Source organism: Telopea speciosissima, chromosome 10, assembly GCF_018873765.1.
Source record: "Telopea speciosissima isolate NSW1024214 ecotype Mountain lineage chromosome 10, Tspe_v1, whole genome shotgun sequence".
Lineage (NCBI taxonomy): Eukaryota > Viridiplantae > Streptophyta > Magnoliopsida > Proteales > Proteaceae > Telopea > Telopea speciosissima.
In genome coordinates, this window is record NC_057925.1 from 38,137,325 (window position 1) to 38,154,736 (window position 17,412).

A 17,412-nucleotide genomic window follows, 5' to 3' on the forward strand; every position below is an offset into this window, starting at 1 on the left:
GGTGTGGAAGTTACTCAGTCGAAGATAGGAATTTCTCTCTCACAGCGAAAATATGTTCTTGATCTTCTTTCAGAGACAGGAATGTTGGGTTCTAAACCTTTAGATACTCCCATGGATCCCAATTTGAAGCTTACTGCTGATGATGGTGATGTCTTGCCTGATCCTGAGAAGTATCGGAGGCTAGTTGGGAAGTTAAATTACCTAACAGTGATTAGGCCTGATATAGCCTTTCCTATTAGTGTGGTGAGTCAATTTGTGTCTGCCCCTCGGATATCTCATTGGGAGGCCGTTATGTATATCTTACACTATCTTCAAAAGGCTCCTGGACGTGTTCTTCTCTACAGTGATCATGGTCATGGGCGGATAGAGGGTTTTTTAGATGCTAATTGGGTAGGGTCTCCAGTTGATAGAAAGTCTACTACAGGTTATTGTGCGTTTGTTGGAGGGAATATGGTGTCCTAGAAGAGCAAGAAACAGACAGTAGTTGCTTGTTCCAGTACAGTGTCAGAGTTCAGGGCTATGGCACCTGCTACCCGTGAATTGATGTGGGTGAGACAGTTGTTGGCTGAACTTTTCTTTGTTGATGATTCTCCAATGAAACTGTGGTGTGACAACCAAGCCGTTGTCCATATTGCTTCAAATCCGATGTTTCATGAAAGAATGGAACACATTGAAGTTGACTGTCATTTTGTTCGAGAGAAGCTACAATAAGGGTTGATTTCTCCTAGTCATGTCCGTACAGAAGAACAACTTGCAAATGTGTTCACAAAGTCTTCGGGGAGTGCAAGAGTGGATTATATTTGTAACAAGCTGGGCATGGTTAACATCTATGCTCCAGCTTAAGGGGGAGTGTTATCGTCGAGAATTGTATGAGTCTCGGTATTAGTGTCTATAGCTAATACCGAGATATGTGAGAAGGGTAGATAGGTCAAGTTATTTTGTTTCTTTTTATTTTTGTGTTTCCTGTTATATCCTTAAGTGATTATATATATTGAAGTTTAGAGGGAGATTACACACATCGTGTAACTCCCAAGTTGCACATCTCTTCTTCTCTCTCTCTCTCTCTCTCTCGATTTCCCTTCTTCCTCTTCTTCTTTTTCTCTTATAGTTGACATGTTGTACTCCTTCCTTTAACTCTAATTTTACTTTATGGGTACGATATGCTGTGATCAAAGTATATGATTACACAAGCTCCTCAAAGTGGGCTACAGAGTGTTTCTAAAAGATGATCAATTCATGGTCCGGCGGGTGATTAGACTGGCTGTCCATCACTTTTTGGAGATATGGAATCAATGCATTGTTCCAGCAAGTTCATATGACCAGTCATTATTTCAGCATGTCGATCACTTGTGCAATGGAATTGGAAGTTTTGATTTGAGGTATTAAAGTTACACTCAACCATGGCTTTGATAACAAAATAATGGGAGACTGGTTCAGTCCTTGCAACAAAATAAAAATCCTCAATAGACAGGAATGTAGTGAGGTCAGAACACAACCAAAATCAAGCAGTTTTAACAACAAAGGAAGAAGTAAGAAAGATAAGAAGATATGACTTGAAGAGTCTCACCGCAAGCCTAGGCTAGTATCTTACTAACCACCCCCAGCCTCTCACGAGGAATAGAATCTCACTTCAGCTCTGTTTCTCATAGAAGAATTTTATAAGTTCAATTTCATCAAATTCTGATTTCAAATGCTTACAGGTATCTTTTTTTATGGAGAGGTTGGAAGGGTTCGAGAACCTCATTGTTAGATCCTCCTAGACTTAATGGCATGTACATTTCCAAGGGCTTAAATTGGGACTTTGTTCAAGATATTTAATGAACTTTACATTTTCAAGGTCTTTCACAACTAACATTGAAACTAACTCATATTTAGTTAAAAAAGGAACGGCAAAAAATCGGTGTTCAGTATGGGCGTGTTTTAAACATTCAGGACATGAACTGGATGGTAAAAAAAAAGATCAAACTTTTCAAGAATGGCAAAAAAAAAAAAGAACGAAAACGGACGGTACGAGTTTTAAACGATTAAATCTGAACCATACGGTACCCAAAAAAAAGGCAATATATACACAAATTGAGAAATTATTAATTAACTATCTTTGATCAAAAGCTAAACCTACAATAAATCTAATCAATTAAACATTTTAAATACTTGTGTATGTTTCTCTATGTGTATGGACACTACACATTAAAACAACCCTACCATTGAAATCAAAATTATTTAATCTCCTTATATTCCTCCCTTGAGATTTGTTCTCCACTTACTTTTGCAACATGTTGATGTTGCTATCATGTGCCTTATGCCTTATCTCCTCTTTATTAGGTTTAGTCCATAGTTATCAAGGCGGCAAGGCGACCAAGGCATTGGAGAGGGTACAAAATCCAGGCGACACCAACACGGCGGATCAAGGCGTGAAGAAAAAATGGAGATAGGCGAAGAAGACGGAGGACATGCCTCTCTTTGGTTTACTATTCTCATTATCTTGGCGTGAAGAAAAATAGGGAAAGGTGAAGAAGATGGAAGACCTCTCGCTCTCTCTCTCTCTCTCTCTCTCTCTCTCTCTCCTTTGAAACCCACTCTGCGTCAGTGGTCACTCTTCAATTAAACAGAACTGGAAGTTACCATGCCGCTGCTGCTCTGGATCTGTTCTGGACTTTGGAGTCTGGCTGCTGGCAGGCCTAGTGCCACTGCCGCTGGGAGAGTGGGAGTATAGGAGGAAATGAGTGAAGAAGAAAGTGAAATTTTAGGGCGCAGTAAAAGGGGAAATGAGGGTTGAAAGCGAAGGTTTTGGTTTTAGGGTAAATGGGGTTAAGCAGAAGCCCATTTTTTTTCATTTTAAAAAAATGGATTTGCATTTAAAACGCATTTAGAACTTATTTTCCAGCTGAACTAGTTTTTTCCCATCTCTTTGCGAGTAGTTTGGCAGTACGTGTTTATTACGGTATAATACGGGATGGGTGTATTATATGCGTATAAAACGCGAATTATCCCCAACACTTCAAAACTTAAGAGGAGTGGATACAACTAACTAGTTAAATTTGTATCGGCCACTTATACCTTATATATGGGCTGTCAAAATAGGCTCATTACAATACAAAACGTAAAAATTCTCTACCCATGTCCCCTATAACCTATTATGCTACTTATTTAACCCATTAGACTTGGATTTGGGCTTGTTCCAGCGTGAATACCTGTGCTGGAAGTGGAACCGTTTTTGATCTACAGCAGGTAATATATGCACAAACTGGCACTGTTACAGGGCCCATTTAGTTCATGTTGTGCTAAAACCACAAGAAGCTAGTGTTTGATGAAGTGGGTTAAGAACTCCATGTAGGAGCTCAGTTGTGAAACTCCATGCCTAGGTTTCATTAGTGATACTCTTGCCATTTCTTTCCTTGTGTTACTCAGCATTAAGCACTGTCACTCATTGAGATTATGCATTTTATTGAATGCTGTTCCCCTGGCTTGAGCAACATATTGTTGGAATTTTGGGATGTAGTTTTCCTTGATTTATTGAGCAATGAGCAATACTTGAATGTTGGTTGTCAATAAGCATTTTCTTCAATGTTATTCCTTAGTTTTCTTTACTTTCTTTTTCGTCTTCTGTTATTTTTTAGGGTGAAATGGAATTTTGATTACTCTTCATATTTGTGCAGGAGTTTGCAACATTTCTTCGGGTTCTTGGTTCCTATCCCATGGATACAATTTTATAGCTGCTCTCCTTCGAGGCACTTTTCATTTTATCTCGGTTTGTATAGCCTGCAGGACAAAGATGCCCATCCTTATGTTTCAGACATGTAGGATCCTGTTCAAGCTGGTGGAAGAGGAGTCTTGGGAGAGTGATTTCTGAGAGCTACTGAGGAGAAGAACTATCCTCCTACAGGATCACATTTATCTTCAATCATTATTCTGAAGGAATTCTCTTGCAAAGGCTTATGAGCACGAGGTACAATGTAGCAAGGCTCAGTTTGGTTAGTTAATGAGCCTGCCATGTTGAATGGTCTTGCTGATCTGACAATGGCTCATCTAATCCATATACCTGTTTGATATGAGCAGAATACTTTATGGCCACGTGTGGATTGTGAAACCCATGGTTGGAGATCCCATGATATGATTTTTATGGTTGCTTGCAAGACACCGAATGTCTTCCCTTCACTAAAACAATTTTAGTCAAGGGAGGCTTTATAGCCCATAGACAGTTCTTGGTTTCAGTTAGCTTCTACAATGGAAGGTGATATAAATCTTTTTTTTTTTTTTTGGAGATATAGATCATTTGTTGCTACTATTTGTGAAAATTAGTTTTGGCATGGAGAATTGGTAACTTTATGAGTGAGTTCTGCCTTGCTGAAGTCCGGATTCGGATCCTCTGCTGCCACCTGCCTGTGCAGTCAGCATACAACCTCAAACAGGCAGGGGGCAAAATGACTGCCCCTACTCACTGCCTGAGCACCCTGCCCGGGTGGGGTGCATGCCCTCCCTGTGTGAGGCTGCACGCCGGCCGCATGGGCAGGCGGCAGCAGAGGATCCAAATTCCTTAAGTCCTCAGTAGTACTCTTTCATTTATATGATAATGGAACATAGAACCCCAGAGCCCCTCACTCCACCCGTGCGACGATGGGGGGAGAGTAACAAGACGGAATGGGATCATTGTTAAGTCGTAACTTCAGGAGCAAAGGCTCCTGATGACTGGATATAAACTGCTATAACACAAAGCTGAGGAAATTTGCTTACTTGATGCCTACTAATTTAGCTATTGGGAAAATATTTATCACCCCCCCCCCTCCTCTTTTACAGGATTTGTGATAATACCCAAAGACATGTTTGTACTTTTTATTGGAACTGGGAGCAAAATCAGCCCAGTTTTTGTGACCTTGGCAAAACCCTAATAGGTTGAAACTAGGGGTGCAACTTAAAGCCAGATTCTGGCTAAAATTTGAACCACCCTAGCAGAGGTACAATTTTGGCCGGTGCATCAATATTATTACTTATTAGTGTGGTATCAGCAGATTGGTTTCGGCTAATTGCAGCAAGTATTGACCTATACGACCTGATCCAATCCTGTCAACAAGTTAAATAGTTTATTATGGTGCATGACTACCCAACCAGCCATCCTCAACATTCAAGACTAGAAGGAACCAAAAACAATGTAGCAAATGCCATGATCATGAACCAACCAGTCCCAAATCTAGTAATTCCTTCCATAGATGGCTTCAGGTATTAATTTGAATCATTAGTTGGTTTCAGGTGCAGTAGATGACCCTCTATGATGGATTGTCCCAATAGGGTTGAGAGGGAGGCTGAGCTTCTCATCCAAAGTCTAACAGATTCTAAGTCACTGGCAATTTGGCTTTGGACAGAGAGGACTCCAAGGAGTGGCCATGCCATCAGTGTTTTACCATTATCTCTCTCTCTCTCTCTCTCTCTCTCTTTGGTCTGAAAGTACGTTAAAAGGATCATTTAGCACCACTACCAACACAGATAAGGTCCTGATATGCAACCCCTGTATTTGAAATCACTCAACGGGCTTTAAAGTTAGCTGAGCTCCCTAGGATTTTATAAACTAAACAAATATGAAGTCTCACCCAATGTTCTCCTATGTGATGTTAGGCATCAGAGCTTCAAAGTGATTCTCCTAGGATTTTATAAACTTAACCAAATATGAAGTCACTAGGCAAGAATGCACTGGTTTTGGTTCCAATATGTGATATATTAAAGGCATAAGAAACTAATCAAGTACCTGCTGGTTTTGGTTCAATGTACAACTCTGAAAATTTTTACTCATATCAACCCAACCACCAAGCCCCTCCCATCCGAAACCACAATCAAAAAAATCAAAAAACGAAAAACTTTTAGCTTCGTGAAGAGGCTAGCTAGATTATTCAGTCACAGCATACTATGAGATTTAATAAGGCCTAGATAGCAATAGCATGCACTGCATCATGCATTTGGGCTTTCCAACAGTAGCAAACGAATCTTCCAAAACATTGATAGGAAAGCATACAGATTTTTACTTATACAAGGATTCTGCTTAAAGCATGGTTTAAGTTCTCTATTGTAAGATAGGCATATTATCTGGCGGGGTAAAAAATTCTGTTTATTCAGGAAATGACGAACCCTTCTTGTTCACGATCACTCAAGCTCCTTCAGGAAATCCTCATAGTCAACCAAGACCTATAAACAAAAACAGAACCCTTACATGAGCCAGGCAGTAATATAAGGTATACACAAAATATCATCATTTTTGTACACGAAAAAAGGACGAATAGCCCCAAAATAGCACCCTCAGTCAATAAATACAAAAAATGAAACTGACTTCATGGCTCCACGGTACGCTAATAGACAAATAACCACTGGCTCAGGGGTCATTGTAAATATTCATCAAAGCCAACCAGAGGAATTTTATATCATATAAAATTAACATACATGAGTTTATTTTTATGTGTTTAAGTTCATGTGCAACAGCAACCTGGTGATAGAGGGTTCGAATCAAAGAAACAGCCTCTCTGTAAAGCAGGGGTAAGGCTGCGTACATCTGCCCTTCACCCTGCAGTAGCGTGAGCCTTGTGCACAGGGTACGTCCTTTGTTAAGTTTGTGTGCACCGGCTCACTAATAAAAACCATATACGCAAAGTAGCTATTGACAGTTTAAACCGAAATCCTAGAAACATGAAATACAGCTCACAACTTATGGCCCAATTCCAGATTTGAAATCAAATTAATTGATTGAAAAACTCACTGAATCAACCACAAACTTGAAGAAAAGAGAGAATGATGCGAAGGATTACAAAATTCAAGTACAATATCATTGAGTAGTTTTCCTGCAAAGAGCTTTTCCTGGAGGAAGACACAAATGAGTTTTGAAGTCAAAGAATATCAAGAGAAAGGCCCACATTTTTTGCCTAATCCTAGATACCCTGAAAATTTCTCAGCATAGCTTCTCTTAAAGGAATAGTGGCCTGCTAAATGAGGTAGATGTTGCCAAAAATATATTATTTAGGAGTCAAAAATTCATTTGTGAGGCAGCGACAATCAACTAGATACAAATGTAATAGGTGGGACTTGCTTTTGTGCAATATGACTAAAACAAATTTAAAAAAGACTCACTTTCTATCAGAATACTTACCGTTTTCCAGCCATCTGGATCAAGGAAAGCAGTAATTTTTGTGCCGATTCCAGGAACGGGGCCTGGTTGCATAGTTATCTTTCCTCCAAGCTCTTGGGTAACCATCTTAACAACCTCAGCACTCTTATATACATCTTCAGTACTTATAGCAACCTAGAAATGAATGTTATATTGATCAGAAGGTTTGCTTTGAAGCAAAACATTTTATTACCGGAGCTTGCAGACTAACCTGTGCGTATGTGGTTCCTTTGGTGTACTCAGTCACACCATAATTGTATGTCAACTCCAAAACAGTTGTTTCATTCTCGTCTGCGTAACCCATCATTGCCAGAGTATACTGTAAATTACATGCAAAAGAACCAAACTTAGAAGTGGATATGAGTCCAGACTAATATCCTGCGAAAAAAGATTTGATGAATGACACCTTAAGTACCAGGCACACTGACCTTGTATTCAGGTCTATCAACCTTTCTCAATAGTTTCATACCCGCGGCCTGCACAGAGGTAGAGCCAGCAAAGGCAGAGAGAACATCAAATGACGGATTAAAGATCTATATGAAGACCATGTATTAAATAGAAGGAAGCAGTAGACAATGGCATTGCTTTAGCATGGTAAATGAAATGTGGTAAATATACAATAATTATGGCTAGAGGTGGCAATGATTGGAGATCAGCCCAGGTTGGGTTTGGATGCTAATTAATGGATGTGACCTCAACCCTTACCAGCACTTTCAAGTGATATTCTTTCTTTTCTTTTGTTATTTGAATCAGCCAAACTACTCTGTTTAAGTATATAACAAATCACACCTTAAAAGCACGTAAGATAATTCAGAAGAAATGTATAATCTTTTATCATCTAACTTTATTTCTATTTATCCAACATAGAAAACCAGCTGGATCCAAATGATGCTCTATCAAGGCCCACAAAATCCTTCGTAGGAAAGCTCAATCCAAAAGAACCTTGGCAATATCAGCAAATATGATTGGGATTCGCCTTTACTTCTCAAGAAAACTTTTTCTCCCCATACAAATACCCCCTGTAATAGCAAAAGCTTTAAGGTTCCAGAGCAAAAATCACCTGAGGCTCCAAGGGGGCTGGAACGTCAATGTACAAAAGAGTGTCTCACATTCCTTCATCAATTCCTTTTAATTCCAATAGGCCCATATAATAACTCTGTTTTTGAACCTCTTTCCCCATCCCTCTTCTCCCATCTTTTCTTCACCTTATTTTGAGTATAACTCTGTTTTCTCTATATTTTGTTTTGTTTGGATCCAATGTAGCCAACCTCATTAAGTTGGGATAAGGCTGAGTTTGTTGTTGTTGTTGTAGGCCCATATAATAACTCCAAAGAAATTCAGAAGCCTTACAATTTAAGAATAGGTCTCCATAACAAAAAAGGTATTTGAGGTGTCCGCTATCTCATGTAAGCGACATATTTGAAAGAGATAATCCTCTTTTCTGAAGGTTATCTAGATTCTACAGTGACTACCTGCTCATAGCCAATATCAGTATGCCCCAAGTTTTCTTTGCTTTCCTTCTGCAAAGTAGAAGTTCTAGAGGGAGAAGAAATTATATCTTGGTATGCAAGGATTTTACAGAAAAACCTTGGCAAAACCTTCTATGTGAATGGATATAACCATGAAGAAAAAAATTCAAAAACTTGTCTACCTGAGTGAAAGCTGAATATAACCCAGCTAACACATTTCATCCTTAAGAATATAAAAATGTGACTGATCATCAGATTCAAACTTGATCGATGATGTGGAACACAGAATCTAAGTATTCTCTACAGTTTTGCATACTAATTATTTGACTTGTAGATTATTATTTATGTTCAGGGTAGGTATGTTCTTTGTAGTGGAGTCTCACAAAATAAGTTGACGGCTTTGGTCAAAAATCTAAATTGTTAATATAAATTTTGAAGACATTTTATTCATTAAGGAGATCAGACTAGAACGGATATGCAACAAACAATGAATTAGAAAAAGTTTACCTTCTCATAGAACTGGATAGAGCGATCTAAGTCACCCACACGCAGCATAACTTGACACAGTGGTTCAGAAGTAGGGCCCCTTTGGATTAGCTCAAATAGATAGCCATCTGGGTCCTTCACAAAAGCAATGACACTTGCCCCCCCTTTAACTGGACCAGGTTCACGGGTGACAACACCTCCCTTGGCACGTACGTTTTCGACCATTTTATAGACCTGGATTCCAGAATTTAGCGACCCATATCACTAATATGCAACCAACATGACCATACCCTAAAATCTTAAATCATAAATGACACATACATCTTCAGTTGCAATTGCAAAATGTCCAAAGCCTGTCCCAATATCATATTTGTCCACTCCATAGTCTGTGAATCAACCAGATAGAGAATGCATCAAAATCTATAAATCAGCAACACAAAAAATTAAATAAATAAAAATAAAACATACAAGGCAGTGAGCTTCAAATACAGGGACAAAATAAATCTTGGCCTCCTAAGGGAAGGGTAACTGGATTTTCTGTGGCCTACAAATATAACAATGTTCTTTACAGGTCCAAGTAATGAAGTGCTAAAATGAGCCATCAAAGCTCCACACTAATAAATAAGTTAAAGAAACTAATTAAATAAATGTTTTCCCAGCAACTTGAGTGCAAATCTGTTCCTACTTTTACAAGATTAAAGGCATCAAATTATGGAGCAAAATGTGACTAGCCATAATATAAAAAGTGCATTGATTGAGCATAGCTAAGATACGGTACTGATTAGGATGGATAGCAAGACTATAAAGGATAAAATTATGAATTTAATGCATTTGCAGAAAATTAGAGTAGCCACAAGACTTCCAAAATGCAATGGGTGACAGTGAGGGAAAGTGGCCGGGGATTGTTCAGTAATGTAGAATACATACGAATGCCTGCACCAATGATATGGTGAGAATTGAAGGTGATGAGGAAAAAGGGACAAAAATAACTAGAGTTGAATTAAGAGGGACAGACACAAGGTATAAAGAGATGTGATTTAACATGTGGTTGGATTCAGTTGAAGAGGGCGGGCCTAGGTGCAACAGTAAAGGTTGCTCCATTGTGACCAAGTGGTCACGGATTCGAGTCTGGAAACAGCCTCTCAGTGAAAGAAGGGGTAAGGCTGCGTACATTATGACCCTCCCCAGACCCCGCAATGGCGGGAACCTCGTGTACTAGGTACACCCTATATTGGATTCAGTTGAACTAAGTTGAAAGTTGGAACCATTACAGAAGTTGGGTGACAAAGTTTTAAATTTGCTGCCACAATGGCTTACCAACAACCTCAACACAGTTGATAAGACTAGTTTTATCCTATGTGCCACAACATCCACTCCCGGATTGACATAGTTAAAGATCAATGAAAAGGGACAAACTTCCACATGAAACATCTCTGGCCCAAAGTAACTGAAGTGCTAGCAGGAAAAACATAAATGAAGAGTATCAAGGAAATTTTGCATACATACTGTATGTCAATTCAACCGCAAAATGGGATTGTTCAGGCCCAAATCCAAGAAATGCATTTGCGTACTTCTCCTCAGGTACATCCCTTTTCCTTGAGAGCTTCATTCCAAGAGCTTCGGTGTAAAACCTGATTATCACAATTTAGCATACATTTAGTCTTCCAACGGAAAAATCTCTCAGTCTATTCGTAACCATAGTTGATAGATTAGAACTTCAAGTGAAAATATAGAAGGGTATTACTTAATGGTACGATCGAGATCCCCAATTCGATAAACAACATGTAGCATTCGGCGCTTATCGTTCTTTACCCATTCCGACAAATTCTCATTGGGAACAACCGTCTCTTTTTCAGCCATTGTTAAGTGAAACGCAGTTCTCTGTTCTGAAATTCCAAAAATCAGGTAATATCAGCCACACCTATCATTACTTTAAATTGGGTTATTTCCAAGAAGAATACAGAGTTCACAAATCTGAGAAAATATTCAGTTCAAGATGAATTCCACCGTACCCCCCAACCCCTCTTGAAATTGCTTTGAAATCACTGGAAATGACACCAAGTCATTCAAATCTCTGGAGTTGGACGAGAAACCAATCTCAGTAGGTATGGAACAGGACAAAGCAACACGGTGCAACTGGCTTGTTGGAGTCACTAAACGAAAGAAACATAACATGCATGCAGATAAGACAGGTGAGTAAGAATCTCTCTTCATTTCGAAGGATGAGCTTTCGTTCCTTCAAAACCGCATGTCAATTGCAATTAATTAAGCAGACAGAAGATCGATAAAGCAGGGAATCAGACAAAGATTCCCCAAAAAAAAAATGTAAATCCATGTGCTTGAGAGTGAAGAAGATCATATGAGTACAAGCAAAACCCTTGCTTCTACAGACAAGATTTCGCTTACAGACGCACTGAACCACCCAGCAGAGAGAGAGAGAGAGAGAGAGAGAGAGAGAGAGAGAGAGAGAGAGTTGGCTTACCAGAAAGATCGACGAACAAAGTGATCAAAGGTAGCAGTGAGTGACTGTAAGCGCTATTACACTGAACTGGTTTATATCATTACTGGATGGGGCTAATATTATCTGGTGAACCGCATTCGTTTCATGCTGATACACATCATGTGGTGAAGTAGAGGATCTGAATTGGAAAGCCCAAAGCTCTTAATTCATACGCCCACTTCATTATATTTTTAACCAGCCGAACCGGTTCGACCATATGAAAAGTGTTTGAGGAATGATTGCATTCTAAAAAGGGGGAAAGAACGATGCCTGGTCGTATTCCGCTCCACCCACACACAAGGGGGTGAATTGATCACCCTGCTTGCTCCGGTTGGATGTTCCAGCTGGTGCAAAAGCCAAGTGACCAAGCAACAAACCCTTCACTTGACAAAAAAAAAAAAGGGTAAAGTACACGTACCCCCTAGAATGCACCCAATATTCCGCGTACCCCTTAAGCGGCTCAATATTCCACGTACTATCCCTCAATATTCCACGTACCACCCCTGCTTTACACCCCAAATGCCACAGGTCCAATTCGATAAATACCACCGTTAGATGATAATATTTTGACCATTTTACCCTTTGCTCCATTTTCTTAAATCTAAAAGACTTAATTACCCTCACTTATTTGTTGCCCTAAACTAGTTAAAAATGACCATTTTACCTTTTGTTTTATTTTTATAAATGAAAAGACCTAATTGTCCTCATTTATGCATTATCCTAATCAAATTTGAAAAGACTATTTTACCCCTAAATACTTGTTCCTGAAAACCCCCAAAATGCCTTCATCTTCCCCAAATCATCATTTTCTTTTACATACCCACCACCACCACCACCACCGCCACCACCACCACCACTACCACCCACCATTGGCTTTGGATTCTAAGACAAATGCGAGGTAAATTCTCTGGAAACAAATCAATTTCCGTACAGGTTTCTCTTATCAACCAATTCGATGAAACCCTAACCCAATGATGAAACTTATATACTTAAAATTCATCTTTTCTGAACTAATCTTGATGTCCAATGCAAGAAAACAACTAAAAAGATAGTGATTGATCAAGAGAAGAAAACAAAAAATTGCGATTTGCGATGAGTCTTTCACAAAATGGAAAGATTTGGAAGTTCTGTTACCATGTTAAACCAGAGTTTCTAATACTTCAATCTCTGGTTTTTAGGGGAAGGCTCTGCTCCTCTCTTTCTCTCTCTCTCCTAACCTCTCTACTTCCCTTTATTCAAAGACCACACTCCAAAAGTGAGAAAGGGAAACAATGTGAAAAAGAAAATTTGAAATTGGGAGAAAAACAGAGTAAAGAGAAGAATTTGTTTCCTACTGTGACACTGAGAATTTGTTTACAGGTGTAACAAATTAGTATTGTTACTTTAGAAGATACTGTGTTGGTTGTAGACTGAAAATTAAGTTAAATGCATTGATAAGGAAAGAACTAAGCGAACAGAGGTGGTGCTACTTTGTTGCATCTACAAATAAAAATAAAAATAAAATCTGTGTTTTTTCTTACCCCCAAATCAGGATTCGATTTCTGGAATGGTAGGTGGTGGTGGTGGCGATGGTGGCTGCGGCAATGGTGGGTGGTGGTGGTAGTATTGGCTTTGGTGATGGTGTTAATGGTGGGTGGCGGTGGGTATGCAAAAGAAGATGATGATTTGGGGAAGATGAGGGCATTTTGGGGTTTGTAGGAACAAATATTTAGGGCTAAAATAGTCTTTTCAAATTAGACTAGTGTAATACATAAGTGAGGGCAATTAGGTCTTTTCATTTATGAAAATAAAACAAAGGGTAAATTGGTCATTTTCAATTAGTTTTGGGCAACAAATAAGTGAGGGTATTTAAGTCTTTTCAGATTTAAGAAAATGAAGCAAAGGATAAAATGGTCAAAATATTGTCATCTAACGGTGGTATTTAACGGATTGGACCTATGTGGCATTTGAGGTGTAAAGCAGGGGTGGTACGTGGAATATTGAGAGGTGGTACGTGGAATATTGAGCCGCTTAGGGGGTACGCGGAATATTGGGTGCATTCTAGGGGGGTATGTGTACTTTACCCAAAAAAAAATCAATTAAAAATTTGGGCAAGAGAATGTTATTTGGTTGCATGGCCCCTTCATTTAGCACCGGGCCAATGGGAGCATGTGCTTAAGCATCACGGACGACAAGATCCATCTTTCTATGAGGGTGGAGCAATCATTTCATGCCCACATGTGTCTAATCACAGGGTTGCACAACCAGGTCACGTTCTTTTCCCCTAAAAAGATTATAGTTTTATTCCGCCAACCATAGAAACTCTCCCTCTCCCTCTCCCTCTCCCTCTAAAATTCTCAAGCAGTATTCTAGCTTTTGTGATCTGGTGAAAACTTTTATGCACGATCATGCAAAGTGCACAACTAGCTTCATGGGCGTCAAAAGGATCTAAATGTCCTATTGAAATCATCAAAAACCCCTATTTGACACATCGTCATCTGATTAAAAAATAGGTAATACACAAGAACCTTCCTCTTCTCATTTTTATACTCTACCCTCAGAGTCCAAAGTAGGGAACAATTTTTTTTCTTTTTTTTTTTTTTCATGGGAAAGTAGTTTCTGTTGGGGGGCAGCGAAATAACCCCACAACAGACATAGAGGGGCCGACATGACCACCTTACCCCCCTGAAAACTGAAAATGCTAGCTCTCTTGATACTTATGTGCATGTTTTCATTGGCCGTCGCATGCATGCAAGGGCTACACTCCCCACTGACCCACAGAGTACTCTCCCCCTTTTTGTATGTATGAAAATAAACAGTTAAAATTGCACCAGGGTGCAATTGTGCTAAGCTTACTCCCCTTTGATCAACGATCTGGTCCAGGCCTTGCAAGACCTTCTAAAACCAACCGAATCAGGTCTCCAACCTGGGCTGAATTCGATGGGTTTGGTGGATCTCGGGTTAGATGTAGTAGGAAGTAGATTAGACGTATGTAGGGGTGTAAATGAATAGCCAAAATCTGTTTCCGTATCCATTTAGCATTATCCAAATCCGTCCAAAAGCTAAACGGATACGGATTCGGATAGGCTATAGTTATCTGAAAAGCTATATTTACATGTAAATGGATAAAATATCTGATCCGCATCTGTATCCGTATCTGTATCCATTTAGCACTATCCGAATCCGTCCGATAGCTAATCGAATACGGATGCGGATATAGCACTATCCAAACCAAATCCGATCCGTTTACAACCCTAAACGTATGTGCTTGCGTTTACATGATAACATTTCTGCATTTCTCGAATAAAGGAAAGCAAGGAAGACGCTTCTCCACGTATTGTCGGCATCGAGGTCGAATAAAGCCGTGGCTCACTTGTGTTTGGGCCCCAAACATCGTTTAATCCTCTTTAAGACAAACCAGCTTAAAAAGTTGTGGCTACAGATATAGCCACTTTCTCGGAGTTTGTTGGCTTTTGCATGGACTCTTCTTACATTCCAAAGGCGACAATATTATTCTTCATTCAATCTTTCCTGCGAGCTCAGAAGATATTTATGGGCATATAGCCATTTAGTGAGCCTGGGCTTGCTCAGGCCTTTAGAAGAGAGCAAGCCAAAGCCCAGTCTACTTCAAGCATGGGCTCTATTTTAAGCCAAATCGTCCCTTGTACCAAAGTTAGGGCACTACCTTTTTAAGCTAAATACTGGGCTGACCCATACCAAGTCTTGGTACACATTAGACCATAGTTACACTGGTCTAAATATTGGACAAGTTTGAGATAAAACTAGCAAGAAAAATGTTTAAAAAACGAGTTCAATGTGATAAATAGGGAAAAATATCCCAAGATTGATAGGGTGTCAAACCAGTTGCTCGGATTGGGTTTAATCGGTCTTGTGCCTTTGAGAGTCAGAACCAAAACCACCAACCGGTTACCTAATGTGATTTTCTTAATCCACATGTTTTTTTTCTAATAAAGGTAATACTATCATTTCGAATGTATACTCAGAAAAAATATGCATACCAATGACATCCTTTGATAATAATATAATGATATGTCCTTTTTTTTTTTAACCAAAAAAATGATGTCATTTTTAAATTATTTTTGAAAACCCTTTTCTATCCCTATCTTAAAGATTTTTTGAGAATAAGATAATGGGCAATTAAAAGAAATTGTCAAGTTCTAGATACTCCTATAGACGTGTCATTCAGACACTCCCTTACATAGTATTATTACCAGTGAAAATTAGACTCTCCTTCCAACTATTTTAGTTCCTCAATCCCACATGCTGGGCTCCTTATATTTGTTATAATAAGGCCAGTAAGGAAGTTATGGCTATTTATAAAGTAAAATTTCATTTGCAAACGGTTCCCATGCTGGGCGCGTTTGGTTGAAGGTGTCGTAGGAGTTGGATTCTTAAATTGGATCGGGTTCTTAAGAATCTGGTTCATGTGGATTTGGATTCTGATAAAAAACCTGTTTGGTTACCCAAAATATGTCAGGTGGAATCCAGCTGAAAAACTGTTTGGTTGCCCTGGTTCTGGAATCCGGCTAAATCCATATGTAAGACTGTTTGGTTACCCTGAGTCTGTCCGTTGGATTCTACTTGAATTTTGTCTGGAAAAATATTTTAACCTTGTTTTATTATACAACATATGTATACATTTAATATGACTTTATAAAAAATAAAATAATAAAAAAATTGGATTAAAATTCTCAAAAGAAAGTCTTTCCTATTTTTTCATGTGTCCATAAAAATTACAAAATTAACACTAATTGGTGTTATGTTACTTCAACAAAGCAAAACTCATAGTACGGGCATTTTCAAACAACAGAGATCTCTACACATGGTAAAAAAATCCATATCCATTTAACTTAAGTACATACATATAAATTTTTTGTGAAATTTCAAAGATGTCATTAAATTTGGGTTCTTGTGTGGATTAGTGTCATAACTGACTATGCAATGAACAATTGAATAAAAAGGGCCTTGGTGGATTCGAACCACCATCCCCGGATCATGCGCATGTTCCAAGTGCTCTACCAATTTGAGCTAAAGACCCATCAAGTGGAGCTTGGAATTTACAAATAACTAAAATAAAAGAAAAGACTAACAAAAAACCAAATCCTATACTTCCACCATACTCATTCAAAGCCTTTCCAAGTTAATTCTCCAATTCTGAAGTGAAACCCACAGATCACAAGAACCATTGGTCCAGTAAGTGTTGGCTAAACAACGGTCCAGGGATCAAACCATGGTTCCCTAGGGAGACCAAGATATTTATCTTTAGGGTTTTGCACGCCCTGGGTTAGCCCATAGTGTCCCATGGGTGCCCCATTTTAATTTTAGGGTTTCCCATGGTCGCCCATGGGAACCCTGGTGCATCCCTACTAGGGTTTCTCCTTCCCTATTGCATTCCATAAAATTAATTATCACAATAGGGACGGAGAAACTCGTCTCTAGTCCATCACATGGCAAGAGGGATCCATCCCATACTCGAATGCGCAGCGAAAAATAATCAATTCGAGTTTCTTTCGCATCCCATAAATATTAATAATCAATGAATAAAAGGAATTAATAAAGAACTGCTAACCTGGTGAGCCTCAAGTGTGTTGCTCCTCCAATAGACAGTGGTTCTTCCTCCAATGAGCGCTCCAAGCAAAAGCAGTCTCGAACCTCCAATGGTGCTACCAAGGTTCTACACGCCAATCCCGAGATGCCCTCAAACTCCTCAAGCACGAGATCTAGGGTTTCACAAACCCTAACTCTCAAACACAGTGAGAGAAGCAAGAAGAAGAAGAGAGATCACAAGAGGGAGAGAGAGAAACCAAAAACGTAGG

At 39.1% G+C, this 17,412-nt stretch overlaps 2 protein-coding genes across 3 annotated transcripts in view; one reads left to right on the forward strand and one right to left on the reverse strand.

The window, feature by feature from the left end:
- LOC122642568 (arogenate dehydratase/prephenate dehydratase 1, chloroplastic-like) overlaps positions 1-4,223 on the forward strand; it is a 47,877-nt gene extending 43,654 nt beyond the window's left edge. Inside the window, exons 13-14 of the mRNA XM_043836081.1 lie at positions 3,657-3,730; positions 3,790-4,223. Coding sequence (XP_043692016.1) covers positions 3,657-3,713 — 57 coding nt within the window. The 3' untranslated portion in view covers positions 3,714-3,730; positions 3,790-4,223. The remainder of the gene's footprint in view (positions 1-3,656; positions 3,731-3,789) is intronic.
- A 1,880-nt stretch (positions 4,224-6,103) lies between these two features.
- On the reverse strand, positions 6,104-11,615 carry LOC122642569 (lactoylglutathione lyase GLX1-like). 2 transcript variants are annotated; one of them, XM_043836083.1, is made up of 9 exons: positions 11,579-11,615; positions 10,841-10,977; positions 10,603-10,727; positions 9,418-9,482; positions 9,118-9,330; positions 7,570-7,617; positions 7,353-7,460; positions 7,124-7,276; positions 6,104-6,171 (listed from the first exon to the last, which is right to left on the reverse strand). In XM_043836083.1, the coding sequence occupies exons 2-9, from the start codon at positions 10,954-10,956 to the stop codon at positions 6,130-6,132; spliced, it is 870 nt and encodes a 289-aa protein (XP_043692018.1). In that variant the 5' UTR covers positions 10,957-10,977; positions 11,579-11,615; the 3' UTR covers positions 6,104-6,129. The 2 variants fall into 2 exon arrangements, with proteins under 2 accessions (XP_043692018.1, XP_043692017.1); XM_043836082.1 differs by lacking the exon at positions 11,579-11,615 and adding an exon at positions 11,117-11,256.
- Positions 11,616-17,412: the final 5,797 nt, after the last annotated feature.

Bases quoted from the DNA above. Each gene is read 5' to 3' on its own strand.
- LOC122642569 (XM_043836083.1), bottom strand. From the start codon at position 10,956: ATGGCTGAAAAAGAGACGGTTGTTCCCAATGAGAATTTGTCGGAATGG. The intron at 7,461-7,569 runs GTCAGTGTGCCT...TGTAATTTACAG, and splicing joins TTGATAGACCTGAATACAAG to TATACTCTGGCAATGATGGG. The intron at 6,172-7,123 runs GTAAGTATTCTG...TTTTGTTTATAG, and splicing joins ATCCAGATGGCTGGAAAACG to GTCTTGGTTGACTATGAGGA.